Here is a 20401-nt window from a genome sequence, read left to right on the forward strand (position 1 = left end):
ACAATTTTTTACACAGACACAATGAATAACACACTTTGCAGGGGAAAATGGTGCCTTTGAGATATGAGTTGTCCTACAGCTCTGGGAACGCCCACATGTCCTTTTTATGTGAGTGTAATGATAATTTGCTTTTGATAGTGGCTCAAAGCCAGAAAACAAGATGCTATGATAACAAGTTTCACACATGCATGTAATAATTTGGATAAAGACAACTGAGAAAGCAACAGTCACCACATCCTCCAATACTGGTGAGTCAAGACAATTGTTCCACCTCCTGCAGATGTGAAGTAAATTTCTAGTTTGGCACCGACGGTGACTCCATAATGAATATTGCTAAAGCAGCAGCAGAACTTGTGTGCACAGGGGATACACTTGCCCTCATCATTGAAATTCAGAAGTGCATCCAGCCTAATGAAGCACTGGCACCTGTATCCTATTTAGTACATATATCTCATATCATGGCTAACTCTGCCTTTCACTCACTCCAACTCAAATCATTTTCTGTCTGCTGTAGTATTTATAAGTGTTCAAAATTAATATTTATTTCAAAAGCCGTGTGTCTGTTTGTCTGTACCCCTATCAGTAGCCTAAGAAAGGCTACTTGCTCAAAGGAATAATTTGGTTTTACTTGAATTGGAAATTTAATATTTTCTGTTTTCTAAGGAAAACAGAAGCACAATTTGTTTTTAGTGGACCTTAAATTCTAATAACTAGAGCAGGAGAACTCACCTGACTAAAATTAACTTCAAATACAAACATTCAACACATTTGTTTACATACATATTATCCTGAATTATTTCAGTCTGATAGAGCTGTTTCTTTAAACTGCTTTACAGCCCTTCTTCTAAAGGGCTTTTCCTCTCTCTTTGTGTTGGCTGAGGGTCTTCATTACTTCTAGGCTAAATGGGATGCAGTGATTCACTCTGCAATTATACAGAACATTACTGGGCTCTGAGTGCATGACAAGGGTGTTACAGAAGGAGCTCTGCCAGAACATTCCCAGTAGGCCAGACTGAGGTTTCCCCTTGAAGAATTTCCCATCTGACTGTTATCCATGTTTTAAAATATAAGTTGAACTTGCAACATGATATCCTAGCTCCTGTCTCCACAGCATGTTCTGATGGCTGCAGAATCAGGGGTTTTCTCTGGACTTAGGATACAGTCTGTGTTGGCCCTCATTCTCTTGACTGTTTATTCTGTTCCCAAGAGGCTGGAATGAGAAATGCAGCAGAAAATTTTTAAAACAGCACTTATAAACTAGCTTGATGTAAACCAATAACTACACATGGTATCTTCAGCTGTTCCTAAAGCATTTAGAGCAGCTATACTTGTATACATGCATGAGTATATTTTTATGAATTGAAAAGAAATAAAATCTTCTATTTTAGCTGTTGGATTTAATTAGTATTAAATGTTTCCTTGCTCTGCTTTTCCCTTGCAGTGGAAACCTAAATACATTGACATATGTTAGTGAAATAACTAGAATAACAGCAGAGGTGCTTCACCAGTACAACTGAATCACATGAGAACATCAGGAAGTAACGTGGGATTTTAACACCAAATGTACCAGAGCATAGCAACAACTCAAGTGAAGCAGAGGGGAAATATTGTGAAGGATGGCATGAAGGTTAAGATAGGGGAAATCCAAAATGGTATTAAAAGGAAACCCTTAAATCAAAGGCACTATGTCAAAGCCAAAGTCCTGGGAATGCCAGAAAGGATAAGCACAGAACCATCTCACAATGGAAGTGAACAGAAGCTCCAACACAAGTACCCCAAATCCAAAGCTGGGGTAAGCCCTTCCTGCTCCAGCACATCCACCCATATAGCTGAACAGATGGTGTCAGATATGATCTGCTGGCACATTCTGCACTGTCAGCAGATCTGCTCTACTAACTCAGGGAACTTCCTTCCAGTCCCTTAGTTTTATCACTCACAGGAGAAGTCACCAAAGGGATGCATTCATCACACAGGACTTTGGACACGTCTTATTGGCACTCTGTGTTTTGCTTGCATGGAAGAGCCTGGGGAGCCCTCAGTCCTTGCAAAGCAGGTGGCCTAATCCCATGTGAGTCTCGGGTTTCCTGTAAAACATGCAACTGCCTCCAGTACTGAATGGCTGCACGTCTGTTTTACAGTGATCGCTATTACCAAAAAACACCCAGAGCATGTAAATAGCCCTTGAAGAATAATTTGGCAAGGTTGAACCCTGAACAATGTCAAGATTATTAAGCCTTTTGTTACAAAGTGAGTGATATTAGTTCTTTCTTTCAGAGGAGACAACAGAGAAAATGTTTGTTTTCCCAATGGTCTAAACTGGAAAAAAAAACCTCAGGTGGTAGCAAGTTGCATGGAGAATTTAGTATGGATCACTGCCTGCACTATCCTCACCTCAGCCCTTTTCTCTTAAGGAAAGAACAGGAAGGAAAGGAAGGAAGCTGAGAGGTTTCACAAGGTTTTTGAAGAGGGTAAAACAATTAAAATAATGCCAAGTTTATTAGGAGCAAGCAGATATTTTCATTGGATCACCTGAGATAGCTGGAAAAGGCAGAAAAGCTTTAGGCACATAAGCCCATCTTTACATGCAAAAGAGAAGCCTCAGGCATAAATGTGAAAATTTAGGCAAGCGTTCAGACAACTCAGAGCTTTGATGGACCATCAATATAATGCTCCAACAGCTCTATTCTCTGAAGGAAGCCCCTTCCTTTTTCAATACTATTGATGACACTCATTAAGAAATATTTGAGAAAGCATCTGTAAAATCCAACTATGTGACTTCTCAAAATACATGCAGTACCATAGGGTTGACTGTTGCAGTGTTTTTTCAATTTAAAATTATTCTGCCTATTCAAAATGTATTTTCAAACAAAGAAAATTATATTTCAGAAGTGAGAACATATGCAATATTAAAAATTGCTTTTGAAGCTAAAAGGTACTTAGGATCCATAGGAAAATGCTCATCTAAATCTACTTTTAATTTTTGGAATTTCAAGCATCATGCATGTAAGAGATGCTTACTCAGAAAAATAACACAGAAATAAAAGATGCAGAGATCCTATGAAAACCTTTATTAAAAGCATGGGTATGGTTTTATCTTGCATTATAAAAATAGTAAGATTTTTTACTCATTCTTATCTTTACAACAATTGCAAGCTACCCAATTTGTTAAGGTGAAGGAATTAGAAAGACAAAGTAACTGACAGGGGGGAAAAAACCCCACTCCTGCCTGCTTCTGATGTGTTCTCTGAATTCTGAATATTTTTTAACACACTCCTATCATCTAAGCAGACCAGAATGGTTTGTGAAAAATTTACATGTGGCAATTTGAATAAAAAACTGAGAAACACAGTCCTACAAAAGGTCTGGCATATTTTGTTTACATGAAAGTGGAAAACTAGGTAATTAAGCATCAGCTTCTGCTAAATCAAATTTATATTAAAATAAACTTCCAAGGACAAGCAAGCAAAACTAACACTGTACTACAGTTCTAAGCCTGCATTTATGTATACACACATCCTCTGCTCACGACTTTATCTAGACTCTAGCCATTAGTCCTAGTTGCACTGGTTAAGCCAAAGTATTTTAAAGCAACTCCACCCAGACTCTACAGAAGCAGATCTCTTTTATTTCTTGTACCTAAATCAGTTGCAATAGCAGGCAACTATTTATCAAATGGGAAAACTAAACACAAAACCATAGTGGAAAAAAAAAAGTGTGTTTATTCCTACTAATGGTGAGTAGTGGCCCAGTCTAAGTGGAAGGGCTCATTAAACAGACTTCTGTAAGAATCTGCCCTGAAGAATTTCCTATACAGCCCTTTACTTACTCATATGGACAACAGAACAGGCTGCATGCTTATCACATTTGAGTAAGACAACAAAACCATGGGTCTGCAAGCATATTTCATGTCAGAGCTACAATTCAAACTAATCTTAACAAATCAGTGAAATAACTTGAAGAAAGCCAGATTCAGATAAGCAAGAAGTCTCGATTCTCCCAATCGTACTTTCTATGATCTTCATGGAAGATTTATATCCTAACAGACATCTACACTGCAGCTGTGAAAAGGGAGAATATCAAGAAGACAGTTTTTCCTGCCAGACTGTGTCCTGCCAGATAAGTGATCCAAAGACTACAAAAAAAGAAGTCACTCAGCAGAAAGCAACTCCCTTGTAGGAATCCAAGCACTTGACAAGCAAAAGGTAGCTGTAAATTTTGTTTCTGTCAGAGTATTCTTTAAGTGGTGATCCCCATTTCCATCCTCTATTTTCATATGATCCTCTAATTACCCTTAGCAAAAAGAAACCTAATATTGGAGACTTGTCAGTGATATTAGAGAAAAAGAAAAGATGATGAAGACAGAGAACAATAATGAAACAAAATTGAATAAATAGAGGCTAGACAGAGAGTCAAAGTCAATAGGGAGAGGAGTGTTTATGGGAAACTAAACAAACTAAAAAAAAAATGAAAGTGGATTCCATTATCTGTTTTATGGGTACGCACTTTTTCTGAGGTCTGTATTGTCATCCTTGAGAAGAGACCCTGATGCTTGCATTTTCTCCCCAGCTTTGCAACAGCCTTTAAGGCACTTAAGACAAGAATTTTTAAAATATTTTTACTGTCTTAAATGCTGAGCAAATTATGACCCATGATTCCTCACAAGGGACCATAATCCTTTTCACAATAGGAGCAAATGTTAGCCATAGCTGAGTGCTTTTCAGCATCCCACTTCTGTATTCAAGGATGATAATAAACCCTCCATATTCCACAGCACAATTTTGTGGGGAAATTAATAATTGTTTTTGGGATGCTCAAACACTATCCTGAAAAAAAGCCCGATAAAGAAAGAGTAGCAGGAGAGATTAGGAAGAAGTTGACAAAACTATAAATGTCTTGTAAATAGAGAACTGTGAAAAAATGAATCAAAACAAGCACCTACTCTGAACAGACAGAAAACAATACATAACAACTACCAACACCTTCAGTATCTGTACACTGTCATCCAACATTAATTCTGCATTTAAAAACCAAGTTGAGGTTTTTAGTATAAACCAGTTACCTATTACTGTAAATCTAGTTACATGCCATTATTCTTCTCTCCTTAAACTCTTTAGTGAATGTGCCAGCCTCTCCAGCATGGAGAAAGAAGTAGCTCAGGGAACTGTTAAGAATAGCAATGACTGTGAGTAACCCCACAGATGCAATCTGAGAAAGTATTTTCACATACAGGAATTTTTTTAGCTTTCACCTCTAGGATGAAAAGTCACTGTCCCTACCTCTCACTAATAAGGTCAGTTTTGGGCACCTCCAATGAAGCTGCCATTTCTGGTGGTTTAAGTGATGGGGACACCTGTCCCTCTCAGAGCTAAATTGAGCCTACAACTCACCTCATAGATATTACCAAACAGTCTGCATGTGTTAGCAACCTTGTCACTTACTCACCTGGCCTGGGTTCAAAACACTGACCTAAAAGTGAAAGGTTCCCATCAGCCACACATTCCCAACCAATAAATTAAAAGTCCATCTTCAGCACAAGGTTATCTTTCATCATGAGCTGGGGTGTGGGAGTTATCAGAATATTCCACTAGGAAGGGTTTGCAATACTGAGACTTTTAATTAATAATGTCACCACCTTGCTAAGCAGTACAAGTCAGCTTTCTCTTGGATGTGAATGACTATTTTTGCAGTACAGTTTGTTCATTCACATCACATGCATGAATCCCTGGAAAAAAGATGGTCCCCAACAACAATAGTCTATGAGAATCCTTTGGCCAAATGCTGAAGACCAGCTATATTATGTCAGCCCTGGATAATTCACAGTAGCCAGAAGGAGTGATGGGGAGCAATCCCTTGCTGTTTATAATGATGTTACCTCTTCATTTTCCCTTCTACTTCAGTAACAATATGCATAACATCATTTAGAGTTGCACAACAGTCTTCTGATGACTCTGCTCTCTTTGCCTTTTATGTAAACCAAGAGGTATGTTAATACCTCATCATAACAGAAGTAATACCTCTGCATTTTGGATTATATGCCATTATTCAATGCACATTCTCAATGTGGAAGATTAGCTTTAGAGAATGGTAAATAATTGTATAGTCCAAGAAGTAAACAAAGTTCTCAAATTACTAACAAATTTCCAAGTTATAATAGCCCCCATATTAAATTGCATTCTCCAATGAGAGTGAAAAGACAGACTGTGAGTAATGACTCAGTGTTTGAGTTCTTGCTCTTCCACAGCTTTCTGTACAAGTTCCTTCAAGTTATAAAACCTCTTTACACGTCCAAAACCTTTATCCCACAGGAGAAGGAAGTATAAATACATTCCATGGACTGAAACCTCTAAATGCAGGATGAGACAGGCTGTTAATCTTTACAGTGGAGTGTATTTCACAGTCTCATGTATATTTTGCAAACATAAAATGCTGTAGAAAGTGAAAGAAATTGTATTTCATAATCCTCAAAAAACAAATATTGTTGAAAAAATTATCTGTGAATCAGCTATATTCAGAATACAGTTCTTAAACGGCAGTAAAGTTTTAAAAACAAAACCAAACAGAAAGCAAAAAAAGGAACCAATGGAACAACACAAATGGAAAGTTTTAAATAATACATTTTTAGTCAATTGCTTTTTTATCTTTTCTTTTTAGATGTTGATTTTGTATTTCCCTCAAAGGAAAAGTTTATAAACATGCTGATCTCTTTAAATTTACCATATTATTTCTAGCATTTATTAATTCAGCAATTAACAAATCACAGGAGACTTTCTCTTTACATGCAGCACTGCCAAATTTTGCCCTTCAAAATGCCTCCTACTGAAATCTGCAGAAATAGAGATGCATCCCCCACAAGGACCTGTGCCTTTCTGACAGAACCAGGGCACTCCTACACGGCACAGCAGGGAGTTCACAGCATCCAGCCTGAACCTCTGAGGACTGCCAGCTATTTGCATGGCACAACAATATTTCCCTCTAACAGGGTAAGCTAACTTTAGAGTGCCCTAACCAAATATTCTCTGCTCTGATACACAGCACTTTGCAGAGCTTGCATGTACACTCTATAAACAAGCAAGCCTGACATTAGAACCTGCAGCAGTATGGCTACTAACATCTTACACAGCATTCCCAATCACTTTATGCCACAGAACCTCACAGTGCATGCCTGGAAATAAATTAGTTCTTGCCCAGTTGTCAGGGCATTAAAAACAGATTTGCCACTACACTGCACAAAAATTGAGTGCCACAAAGAAATGTACAGTCATCCATGCAATAAAGACTGCATCTTTGCATTTATACAGAGGTACATATTCATATCTCATAAAGTGCTGTCCAAATACCCCTCCTCAACCAGTCAGGCAAGGCACCAGGGACCCAAGCAGAGAGCATGAAGTATGTAGGTTCTGTCAGAAACCCCAAAGTACTGATGCACACTCCCAAATATCTCTTTTCCATGCACCCTCTCTCTTGCTCTCTACAAGACTTTTAGATACAGATCTTGGGTGAACAAAATTAAGACAACTCCTGATACTTTCAAAGGCATGCTCAGTTAATGGAGCAGATACCTATTTGCATTCTGGCGCTTTCTGGATCACTTTTGAGCAAAGTGACATTTGGGAAGCCTCACTCGAAATGCTAGTTAGACAAAGTATCTAAATATTGAAAAACCATCAAAAAGAAAAAGCATAGGAAAAGGTATTTCATATGTCATGGGACCAAAACATACAACAAAAAGTTGAAATGTCATAGAGTCAAAAGAAATTCACCCATTTCTACATGGCTCAAAGTTCATTATCAAGCACCACCTTTCCTGTATTTCTGCTTCACAAGAGTATCAGCAAACTATAAGGCCTCTTCGGGAAAAGATTTGCATTAAAAAAGCCAACAGGTATGAAGGGAACTGTTTCAGCAATGATAAAATATTTGAGACAAACCATTTTACTGTTTTCTCTCTCCCTCTATATTATTTTCCAATTGTCCACTTCTTCACTATTACAGAAGAAAAGAACAATCTGTTTAATTTGTCTCTCCCTTCAACTCTTGTGGGGAGTTGAAAATGAAGTACAGGTAATCCTAAAAGGATCCTGTGGTGGATCTTCAAGGGAGAAACCCACAGGTATGTTTCAAAGGGGAAGTCAACGCCTCTCACACTGCCTGGGGCTTTCTCTCAAGTGTATGAAACAAGGAACATGCACTGTCACTACCCTGTCAGTGACAAATGAACCTTCTTAGTAAAGAGACAGGATCTCCTATTGTTTCCATTCTTAGGTCCTTCTTCCACCAGCTGTACCTACAGTGTTCCTCCTGGTTTCCCAAGAGCTCATGAACTATCACAGACAGCACTGGCTAACACTTTTGTTGCAGCAGATACATATTTTAATGGCCAAATACTATTTATGATGAGATGAAAGAACATTACAGTATGGAAGGAACTAAAGGTATGTTCTCTGGAAATAGAAGGATTAATTAAAGTAGGCTAATGCAGGATTTAGTTGACTGGATTTCTAAATGTCTTTCCTTTGCTTTCTCTGTTGATTTTCTTCATCATGCTATCTTTATCCAGTAATTATACACTACATTGCCAGGTGAGTAAGTAAATACATTATAAATTTGTCAATACAGTCAGAGTGGGATAAAACTATGTTCCTATCCAATTTAGCAGCATTTTTAAAGCATTTCCATAATCATAAAAGCAGGTTGTGACAGATACTGAAAGTTTTTTCAATTTTACCCTTACCAAAACACACATCCTTAGGTCTCTGACACCAATAAATGCTAGGAAAATATGTCAATAGTCAGATCCCAAAACATTTACACAGTAAACGTTGTCTTTGCACATTTGGAGACAACCAAATCTAGTTTCACTTGTAATCTAAACTAAGGTTTCAGTTGATACTCTTACAGAGAAAGGAAAATCTCGTACATTAATTCCCAATTATGCAACAAAAGGCTCTTCTGTGGCATATATGCCACGTTACTCAATGCAGTATTTCTAAATACACAAAGCACATAATCTGTCCATGTGAATTATTTTACTATTGTAACTGATGACTAAAAACAAATTCAATTTTTATTTCATGCTTGGTTTAAGAAACTGATTTTTAAATAATTTCGTTATTTCTGTGGTTAAAGATACCACTTAAACATACTGGGTTAATTTGTTTATGCTTTAATTATTTTTATGAGGCATTATCTATAGAATACCATTTTCTAAAACATTTAAAATATCCTATAAGACAGCAGACATTCAGACAAATTTCAGAGTTGCTAAAGCTCAGGTTCCTAAATTACTTACATTTTCTTTAAGAATAAATAGCAAAACCTTACTTGGGATCTTTGGATGACTTGATTATATATGAATAAGAAATTTCACTGAGTAACCAGTTCTCAAGCACTTCACTAAGAATAGATGGGTAAATAAACAATGATGACTGTAATTGCAGAAGGCATAAACAATAGTTTTAGACAGTTTGTGATAAGCAAACTGCTTTATCAATTAAATAAACAATTCTTTGTTTATGGTTTCTCTCTTTTCAACACCAGCCATTCTGGGACCTGTGCTCCATCATGGAAATGAGGCCTTAGACAAAAGGAAGGAAAACCAACTTCAGTCTCATGTCTGGTGTTTTGCTTGTCTTTTACTAGAATGCCAGATGGGTGACAAGTGCATTGTACATAATATGTGCATGCACAGATACAGCTGCTTGTGGGGCTGCACTGCAAACCACATTACTGAAATTATTTAGGATTAAAAGGTATTAAGAAGAGGGAGGGTTGCCTCAAATTTCTTCCATGATCTGGTATATAGCAGAAGATCATTGTACCAGCAAATGAAGGGGACTGAAAGCCCTTGGATAGTAGTAGAGTCAAGGATGATCAGCTACTCTGCCAAAGAAAACTTGTAGTGGAACTACTCTCCAGAAATGAGCTGGAGATGAGCTTGGACTATAGAGGTTTTCATAGCTCACAGGAACTCGTCTAACCCCAGAGCTACACAATCATTTATAGTTGGGTGTTTGGGATTTTTGCTTTTTTTAAATTTGAATTCAATGCAGCTGGGTACCAGTTTTTTTCACATTAAAGAGTGCAATGTCTTAAGTCTTGCAGCACTGAAAAGTTACACTGGTGCCAATATTAAATATAAAACAGAGTTTAAAAAAATCACTTAATGCTAGATAGCTAAGCCTTTCTGTGACTGCCAAAATAGCAGGCTGATTTTCAAGGGTGCAAAATAGACAGAAGTTCCTCCTGACGTCAGTGGAAATGCCTGGGTGTTCAACACCTATAAAAAAATGAGTTTCCTTAGATGCTCAAGGAATAATCATGGATGCTAAATTTAGCCTGGGGTAGTCACTTTCCACAGACTCCTGCTATGGTAGTGGGGGTGAGCAAGGCTTTTCAGAGGGGCAGTTAAGATTAGAATCTGTCTGCTCTAAATTAGGTTCTGCAAGTTATCAAAGAAATGGATGGCTGGACTTCTTTAATTTACAAGTTTTTTGAAGAGAAATAAAAACAAACATCAGATTTCAAGCTGAAGGAATTCTGGCAGTTCAGAGCGTTTGGGAGGAAGCACTTGAAGTAAATGGAAAATCTTACTCATATCAAGTACAGTAAACACTTATCACTGCCATCTGCCAAGCCAGCACAAAGGTATTACAACCACTCTTTTGGAGATGAAGACATGGACAAAGAAATGTGTCCTTATAACTCAAAAGTGGGTAAAAGCAGGACCAGACACAGGAGCAGCAGTGCCCCTTCTTGCACTTAGGACAGAAATGTAGAATTTATTTTTTCCCCTCTGTGCACACTCAACTTTTAGGTCCAATTATAGAAACTAACTAAAAATCATCCAGACAGCTGTCACCTTCTGCTTCCCTCTGGACAGGCCTTCAAAAGTATGAAGTGTATTTCTACAAGCTGCCATTTCAAGAAGGAGACACTTTCATAAACAGAGATCATTGCATTTCTAAGCCTTCTGCCTCGGTCTCTTTCTGCAGAGCAGTAACACCTGCCCTGTAAGCCTTTCACACCAGCAGTTTGAGGATTACTGAGACCACACTGCCTTGATCTGTACTGAAGTGTTCCTTGTACTGCCAGCAGGAAGAGCTACTACGGGTTCTGTACAGAAATAGGCACAGAGGGTGATCATAACACTGTGTTTGCTGTTAAATTATGTGAAAAGAGGAACTTTCTATCTTTAAATACCTGCCAAATTTTATGGTGTAGAAGTACAGCATTGTATAGGACCTGTATAGTTATGATAACAACTTATTCAAGTCTCTCAGCCTGAGGCGTATTTCAAACCAACAAATCCAGTGATCTAAAAACAAACATCACACTCTCTTATCACAGCATCTCATGAAATGGTGTTCCCCAAACACTGAAGATGTGAAAATTATCCCAGACTACAAGAAATGAAATTTAATTAAGGAAGAAATTGAGTACTCCTTCTGGTATCAGCTGAGAGTAAAGAATGCATGGCCATAAAGGAGATGTTCACGCAGAGTCAGCAACTTCTCAGTGCTCACAGTGGAGGAATTCCACATCAGCTACACATTGTTTATCCCAACAATTATGGCTCAGAAGAAGTTATGCTTGGCAGTAAAGCCATTGAAACCAACTCAACTTTGCCAACCGTGTAAGCACTTTTATATTTGTTTATTTGTAAGGCCATAAAACAACACACAGGAGGGACATTTTTTGACTTGGGACAAAGCAAAGCAGCACAAATTCCCATCTAATTCTATTTCATTGACATGTTTCTTCCTGCATCACATCTACCTGCAATCCAGCTGCAAATCCAATGCATTCTTCTGTAAGCAGGGTCTGCAGTAAAATTTCTAAAATACTACTAATATCTACTAAATAATCACGATCTGCAACTAAAGAAAATCTTAATGCTCAGTCCTTTTGAAATTAATCAGTAGAACTGCACAGTGCAATTGAGAAATCACGAGCTAAATGGAAAGTCATTAAATAGATGAGAATTTATGCAACAGTGATCAATTCATGTGAGGCATTTGTTGGCAACTTATTTTTCCATCATAATGACGTCTTTTGTCTTGTGAGAGGACAGATGGGTTTTAATGAAAGATTTTGACCTGGCCTCATTGGGCAAAAGCAGTCAAAATTCATTTTGTAAAGCTGTTTTAGCTCAAATTGGAAAATTATGATGGTATTGTGATATTTTTTTACTGAAATTCATTCGTTTCAGAATTTACCCCATTCTGCTTTTGTCTGCACAGGGCTAGAAATTGTATAAGCATGGATTCATTTTTACTGTGGTCCCAGGGCTGAAAATTCTCAGAGGCTTTCCAAGCAAACACCTTCCATGCCTCTCTCTTCAGCTCTCCAGTGACCCCAACAGAGATTCAGCCAAGATGCAGACATCCCACCCCCAAGAGATTATTGCAAAGTCTGCTGCTTAACACACAGCTTTTCTCTAGCTCTTAAGCACATTGGTTGCAGCTTATGGAAACCCACTTAGATGCATACTTTCTTCCAATCCTTATTGTCTTACTAATTGGATCAGCATATCTACAGACAGACATTGTACTATACAAATTTCAGGGGAGGTTGTGGTGTGTATCTGAGTACAGGAAGCAGGTAGCCTTTGCTTCCCATTATAAAATGGTTCTGATAATTTCTTTTCATAATCTGTTGCTGGCAGATATTTGGGGGTCAATGGAAATTAACAGCTAAACTGAGACTGTAGGAATTATCAATTTGACAACACTTAAAGCATACAGAGCCTGGAATGGGTCAACATTGAGAGGTTCATTTGAGTTTAGATAGAAAACATACTATTAAGTAATATATTGATTTCTCTTAGTACTGGTAAAGAAAACCTTCCCATTCAAACAAAATAGCTACATAATCATGTCTAGTAAAGTGAATTTCATAATAGTTTTCTTTGATTTTTCCTTTATATACCAGCAACCCAGTATTCAGGGCTGCACACCTTATTGACAGCTTCCTAGACAAAATATGACTGTTCCACTATCCTTTCAGCATGCTCCTCTCAAGCACCATTCCATGCAAGTAACATCAGCAAGAGGAATTTAACATGTTACTATTTTAAAAAGCACTAATCTCTAAGAGGCAAATTGTACAGAACAGGCCATAAACACATTCACTTTTTTCTACAGGGACTCCTGCTCTCATGGCAACTCTTCATAGGATAAAAGAAATTGCCTCTCCATGGCTTTCTGTTGCATCAGTGTCTAATACTTTGGACAGTTACAGTATATGTTGAGAAATCAAGACACGCAGTTGTAGAAAAAAAAAAGTTTGTCTATTGACTACAAAGTTCTCAGCAGACCATCTCTGGGGCCATCTCCCACTGAGAATGCACATAGGATTTAAAAGACAACAAGAGATGTTCTTTGTGTGTTCTTAATGCTACAGCTTTTGGCATCCACTGAAAAAAAATTCTTGATGCACGCAAAAGAGGAGCATTTGGCCTTGGAATGCTGAAACCTACTTTCATAAGGTGCAATCTGCATCTACAGTAATGTGGATCATTTGGCAAGACATTGCTATTCCATACAAGACAGCCAAATACTTGCTGAACACCAGGGGAAAAAAATGTCTAAAGCAGGTGGAATTGTTGGCACTTTTTAACTATTACTACTAATAGAAAATCCTGCATTTCAGCCAACAGAATTCCCAATTCACCTTCATAATCCTAATTACCTGCATAAAAGGTAAGGGAGGGAGAGAACTGCAACATAGGACTCAGCATGTGAAATAGCATATACTACCGTGGCACATGGCTTTTACCATTATCATTCTGCTTTTGACTCTGGATGATTTTCCTCCTGGCATATCCTGAAAGTAGTTCTAAAGCTCCTCAACTCTTCATAAGAATATCTTCTTTATAAGAAGTATGCAACTGTTAACAGGTTAGTAGTAGGAATAGATAATGAGAAGTTTTCATACTCTCTTCGAAAGGAGAGGACCTTTTGCTTCCTCACACCTCCTACATTCAAGTCCAGACCCTGCTCATGTTGCTTGCTTGCAGAGGGGAATCCATGCCTTCTCAACAATCCCACTGGTATTCCAAGTGGGTAAAAAGTGCCACCTCAGTAAAAACCCTCTAGTGGTGGTTTCTGTGTCTGCCATATGAGCCAAACCCCAAGGCTCATTATTCAAGGAAAGAATTTTACATGGTTTAAAACAAACAAACAAACTAAAACCCAAGCCAACTTTATTTCCAGATAATCTCAGTAACAGAGGAAGACCTAGGCTAGAATGCCCTCTACACATTGAAAACGTCATTATATTCTCCACAACTTTTTCAATCTGGAGCCTGTAAGTCCATGAGAAGTGGTTCTGTAGAATTTAATTTTGTTGGTGGCATCCAGCCTCTCCTGCCAACCCTCTTCCACCTTACATTTATGTTTCATTCGTTCATCCTTGCTTATTTTTCTTGCCCAGTGAAGAATGAAGTTGTTTCTTTCCACTGCATCTGCCTTCTCACTCACCAGTAGAATTATTACAGGAAGAGGTTTCTGATAAGAAAGCAACTTAAATTCCATCCATAGAAGATGCAGCAAACCGTAGAGTAAATCCAGGATACTGACTGTAACTCTATTTATAGACTCTGAAGTCAGACTGAACACAAGGTCAATTTCTCTTTCAGGCTGCAATGAACCTCTCAAACCTGCTGAACTTAATAAAGCTGCAGTAACATAAAAATAAGAACATTCTCCATAATCCATAGTTCTGATAGCTCCTGCCAAATAATTTGCCATACACGTGACTTCCAAATTTTTGGGGTTTTTCTTTTTTTTTTTTTTCTTGCAAGGACAAGAGGAGTTATATTACCAGCCAAAGGAGGTAATGCAGATAAATCCTTATAGGTCACACTTGAAAAGCAATCTGATATGCACTGCTGAAGACTGAAAAGACAGCTTTTAGCCTTAAGAATCTTTTCCAAAGTCCTCAGTCATGCACAACGTTCAGTGTCATCAAGTAAATTTGCATTCAGACAAAGGGCAGTATCAAAGTAAATAAATATTTTAAATAATCTTGTTTATTTTATACCAGCATAAATAACACCATCCAAATGGTCATCATCTACATTGACATCTACATTAAAACCCTTTTGCATTAACAAAGATGTGGTACCAGGGCTACAGAGCAAGACAGAATAAGGTCAGTCATCTGTAACAATGGCAGTAAGACAAGGAACATGTCCCCAGTTCTTTCCTTACATATGTTAGGGCAATAGTGTCATTCACGTTTTTATGACTGCCGAAGGCATATGTTAAATATGTGAGTTCAGTTTAATGCCCTACAATACAATACAACTGCGCTAAAAAAGGGACTACTCTTGTTTTACAACCTTCCTTGGAAATCTAACAAACCACATTTCATGTCAAAGTTTTACAAAGCACACTCACTTTTATAATTACTTATTGTAAATAGGCAAGAGCCATGTTAAACACATGGCTAACCAAGCAGTGTTGGCAGATCAAAAACATTGCAAGAATAGTGTGTGTGCATTTCAAGGAGCATTGCTGTCTTTGGTTTCCTAAGCTAAGGGATGCTGCATTTCCTTATGTTCCTTTTAATTCTGCTGAGATATGGGGTAGTGAAACTAAAAGGTTTGTGGAGTCTGTTGAACTTTTCAAGAAAACTTGAGAAATAAATTTACTATGAAGAAAAGAGAAATCATGTTTTAAGTCTTCCATTATAAGCTAGTATGATTTCCACTTCCACCCCAGTCCAGCAGGGTAGGGACTAAAAGACAGCTGATCTCTAGTCTGACAGACCATAGAACAAACCACTTCTACCAGTTCTTAGAAATATCATTGCTGTACCTCTTTCTACCAGTGAGAAAAGTAAGGTCAGAGGTGAGTTGACCTTGTCTAGGGTTACAGAGCAGAAAGAAGAAAATCCCACCCTCTCTGGCCAGGCTTTCTAATTTCCAATACTTCTTTATTTTTGCGTGGCACTGAAGAAACAAGGGGCCACTTCCATGGATCTTTCAGCTGCTGTTTCAGCACACATGGGCAGTGGAAGTGTAATGGGTCAAGGAGCAGACTTCAGAAGTCTCCTATCACATAGTACATATGTATATATTCAAGAGACACAAAGGCCATGGTTCTCTAATTATTTTCTACAGTAGACAGCATGACCATCCAAAATATAATTTTTCCTTTCTTTAAAGTTGCTGTCTGAAACGCCCAACGACATTTAAATTTTTGCCAAGAGCGCCTAATGCAAAAATGGTCAAATTTTTGCATTTTCTTGATATCCTGAGTTGACACAGGCTAAATGTTACCTCAACTAAATAATTGAAATTGTTGCTCACATTCAGAGAGACAATGCTAAACTACAACTCAGCTTTCCTTCCTATAGTGCTCTTCATATATTTTTGGACATCTGCGACCACCAAGGAGCCTGGATTACAGCAGACCATAATATTCTACGAACCATGGTTATAATTAGGCGTCACCTCCATTGTAATCCTATGGACGTCATCATGTGTTACCAGCATCTGTTGACAGATTTCATACCAGGCATATCACTGAAATGGCAAGTCTGGAGAGGGCAGCCCACAATAGAAACAATGGCATTTATTTTTGGTTTGTTCCAAGACCATCTCATAGAAAATATATGCTGCCAACTGCCAGGGCTCCACCAAGATCACTTCTGAATATTGTATTACCAGTTAGAACAAAGACCTGTGCTCATGTGCTTGCAGTCTTCTCCTAATGAATAAGGAAACTAAAGCACTTTCTGCAACTGTCTTAGCACAGATTAGGAAAAGATAGAAGCCTTGACATTCCACAAAGTTTATCAAGCCTTTTATCATGCGAGTACTTACTTTTCATGTAATAATAAATTCAGATTTCTTTCCAAGATGAAGAATAAGGATCCCCTCTTGTAAATTTTATTTGAATATGGTATCACATTAATATTAAAACTAAACCCTGGGAATTGGCAACGTTAAGTAGCAAAACCACATTCTCTATGGAAGCAAAGCAGAGTCTGCTTTCATTTGACAGTGTGGAAATTTTACTTTCTGCTGAAGTACGGCTTGTTCAGAGGAATGGAAACATAAAATTTTCAATGCAGTTTAATTGCTCCCTGCTTTCCTGTAAAAATCAAGAGACTTATTATAAGAATGTCTACTTATCCAAACTCTCTTTACTTTTTAACATTTATCTGCATTGAAGGAAAACTGCATCTAGTAACCTGCCCATTTTCTTTCAAAAACAGCCTTCTCTGAAATACTGGACAATTGAATCCTTATCAGATGTAACACAACCCCTTACAGCTGAGCAGTTTCAAATCACTGAAGCACTTTAGCACTCAGATAATTTTCATTCTTATTATAAAACATGAAAGTATAGTTCACCATCTGAAGAGTGCCAAATTAATACAAACACCAGTTTTGAGTACAACTTAATTATTCATTAGGAGTTGCAGCAGCTGGCAGATCAAGAAAAGTGAACTTCAACTTAGAACTTCTCCCCTTATCCTCGCAGAGCAGGATCTGAACAGCTCTGAATGTAAGAAAATGAACAAAACCAGCTACAAATAACAGAAGGAGGGAAGCTACAAGCTAAATCTGAGAGGAAAATATTGCTTCTACAAATTTTAATGGAAAAGCAAACTCACTGGCCCCAACTATTCTAACAGCTCTAACTTTTATAATTACACTTTTACAGTATAGCTTTTATAGAAGTGTAACAGTGAGACAGATTGTCATTAGATCTAAATTGTCACCTTCTACTTAAGATGCTCATCTGTGCAAAATGCATATTCAGCCTTATTGTCCAGAGCACTGTCTCTCACTCCCTCCCTTTTTTTCATTCTTGTAACCAGCAGATAACCTTTTAATCCCAGATCTGTCAGCTGTGACTTCCACATCACCTTTTAAATTAGAAAGCAATAAATCCTTTGCATTATTTCGTCTTTCTTTTCCACGTGCTGCTTAAAACTTAATGTCATTAAATTAGATATTGGAAATATTACTAAAGTACCAAAGCTTTGACATGACTGCAGCTGGGATCATAATTTCTGCCTGTGTTAAGAAAAAGAACATGGGCAGAACTTGGTGGCACAATAGTTTTCTTACACCTACAAGGCAAAAAGCATTTCTTCTAAAACTGTGTATTCCAAGGACTTTACAGACATGTTGTGGGGTTTTTTCCCCCAGATAGTGAACTGGCATATAGGAACATAATCATGACATACAGTTTTCCAAATATAGCCTGGATATATTTCTGGGCAATATTTTCCTTGTCAGGTCATTCAGTCAGAATGGAGATAAATAATAAATTCTAATCAGAGCTGACTTGCAAGATCACAATTTCAGAAGTGACTTCTCAGTCTGCTTTCAGAAATATTGCAAACTTTTCTGCACACTAATTTTGAAGTCTTATTCATCTCTGCCTACAACTGCAATTTACTTTTTTGAAAATCAATCAGGCACAAACATCAATTCAGAGTCTGCTTTCCAAAAGGAAAGATCCAGGAAGTGAAGTTGAAAGTTACAGAAATACTTATACATAAATCTAGAGGTACAGACAGAATATTTGCAGTGCAATACAAAAATAAACTCCTGCCTCCCGTGAATAATAATTTAAGGTTTCACTTCAGAATTTAAAAATTCAATGCTTTAAACTAAAAATATGGCATAGCTACTATACATTATAGAAATTGTTTACACAACATAAAATATATTTTATTAGAGCCCCTCGGTTGTACAACCCCGACAATTCCAGACACAGCATGGCAGTAAGATAGGGCATCATTCCACACAGAAGCACACAGACAGATACACATTATTTCCAGACCTTCCTCTGCTGTTTCTCCCATGCTGGGTCCAGGAGCAGATCCCTGTCCCATTCTTCTTCTTGGGTCATGTACTCATCCTCTTCATAGTTGTAGGTGTACTGCATGTTTGTTTCTATCTGATTCATGCTATTCATTCTGCCCGGGGATCAGCTTCAGCTGCTCTGGCTTCTACTACGATTTAAGTTTAGTTTACTTGCTGGGAGATTGTAGGTAGCAGTGTCTTTTTTCCTTCCTTTTTTTTTTTTTTTTTTCTTTTTCTTTTTGCAAGGCGACAGGAAACGAATATTGAGTGATCTTGCTGAGAGCAGAGGCTGAGAGTGCCAGGTAGGCGCTGCCCTGCGATGACCTTCCCTCCCTGGTTCGCTGTGTGCTGTCCCTGCCGGCTGTGCCGCCGGTGCCGGTGGCTGACCCTGCGCAGGAGCCCCGCGCCGCTCGCCGCCGCCGCTTATTATCCCCGCCGGCCGTCACGTGGGGCCGGGCGGGCCGCGCTGCCCAGCGCCCCCAGTGCCCCAATGCCCGCCCGCTCTTACAGCCCGACACCTGCCCGGCCTCTGCTTCGCTTTGTTTCTCTCTTGCCGACACCGATTCCTGCTGCCCGAGGCCCGCCTGCCATCTGCTAATGCGGTTCGACACTGCTCAGCGCTAGTCTGAGCCCGCGTCCCGCCCTGAGCCGCTTCGCACTTTCAGATTAAGGATTACACGAGCCAGCCCAGCAAGGACATCCAAGGGATGAAACGCTTTCCCGTGGAAATGGGTCTGGAGTTAACCAGACAGCATGGAAACACAACTTTAAAAAGCAACACACGTATTTTTGCCAAAAACCACGCTCAATACATCCAAAAGCAGGCATCAAGAAGCACATACAAAGCTCTGTGGAGCCAGTAACTTCACAAGCGTGCGGCAGGAGCCATTTGCCCGTGTGCTCCACAGGGCAAAATCTCCAAGGATAGCGCTGAGATCAAAGATCCCGGCAAGCATGTCCGGTATCTCCCGTGCCCTCTCCTTTCAGTTGCTTTGGCAACAATGTTTCTTCTGGGAATTGGCAAGTTTACCACGTTCCTCATGGAGCTTGTCATTCATGCCTGCACCTATCATCAGCCAAGGTCATCTTCTCTAGGGGTGTCCACGCTGGATACAATACCAACCTCACCTAGAAGACCAAAATGCTCACCCAAAGCTGAGCTTCTGGAAGCCACAAGTTACAAAATCAGGTGTAAGGGAAAACTGTGCTCATTAAAGGCTGAGTAGGTCTCCAAACCAATGGGAATGAATAACCAGGATAATTTACACCTAGACAGCATATACCCTCCGTTTTGTATTGCTAGCTAAAGCTCTGTTTTCTTCCAATTCACCTTCTATCCCTTAACTCCAAGCAATATAGAAAAATATACACACATGCACAGAAAATAGCCACTCCTCAGCTCAAAAAAACTTGGTAAATGCAGCACCATGTTGCAAATTGGAATTCAGAAGAGGATTGAAACAATTCATGCAATAACAGCAAGCTGAACTCCTGAAGACTGATGTACATACTGTGAGATAAACAGTCTAAAAATGAAATTCTAAATCTAAGCAGCCAGACAGAACC

General features: G+C 38.6%; 1 protein-coding gene across 1 annotated transcript in view; it reads right to left on the reverse strand.

Annotated features, from left to right (window-relative positions):
• ACTN2 (actinin alpha 2) overlaps nucleotides 1-19235 on the reverse strand; it is a 67643-nt gene extending 48408 nt beyond the window's left edge. The window contains exon 1 of the mRNA XM_063151594.1: nucleotides 18813-19235. Coding sequence (XP_063007664.1) covers nucleotides 18813-18947 — 135 coding nt within the window. The 5' untranslated portion in view covers nucleotides 18948-19235. The remainder of the gene's footprint in view (nucleotides 1-18812) is intronic.
• Between the last annotated feature and the right edge of the window lie 1166 nt (nucleotides 19236-20401).

This window comes from Melospiza melodia, chromosome 3 (genome assembly GCF_035770615.1).
Source record: "Melospiza melodia melodia isolate bMelMel2 chromosome 3, bMelMel2.pri, whole genome shotgun sequence".
Taxonomy (NCBI): Eukaryota; Metazoa; Chordata; class Aves; order Passeriformes; family Passerellidae; genus Melospiza; species Melospiza melodia.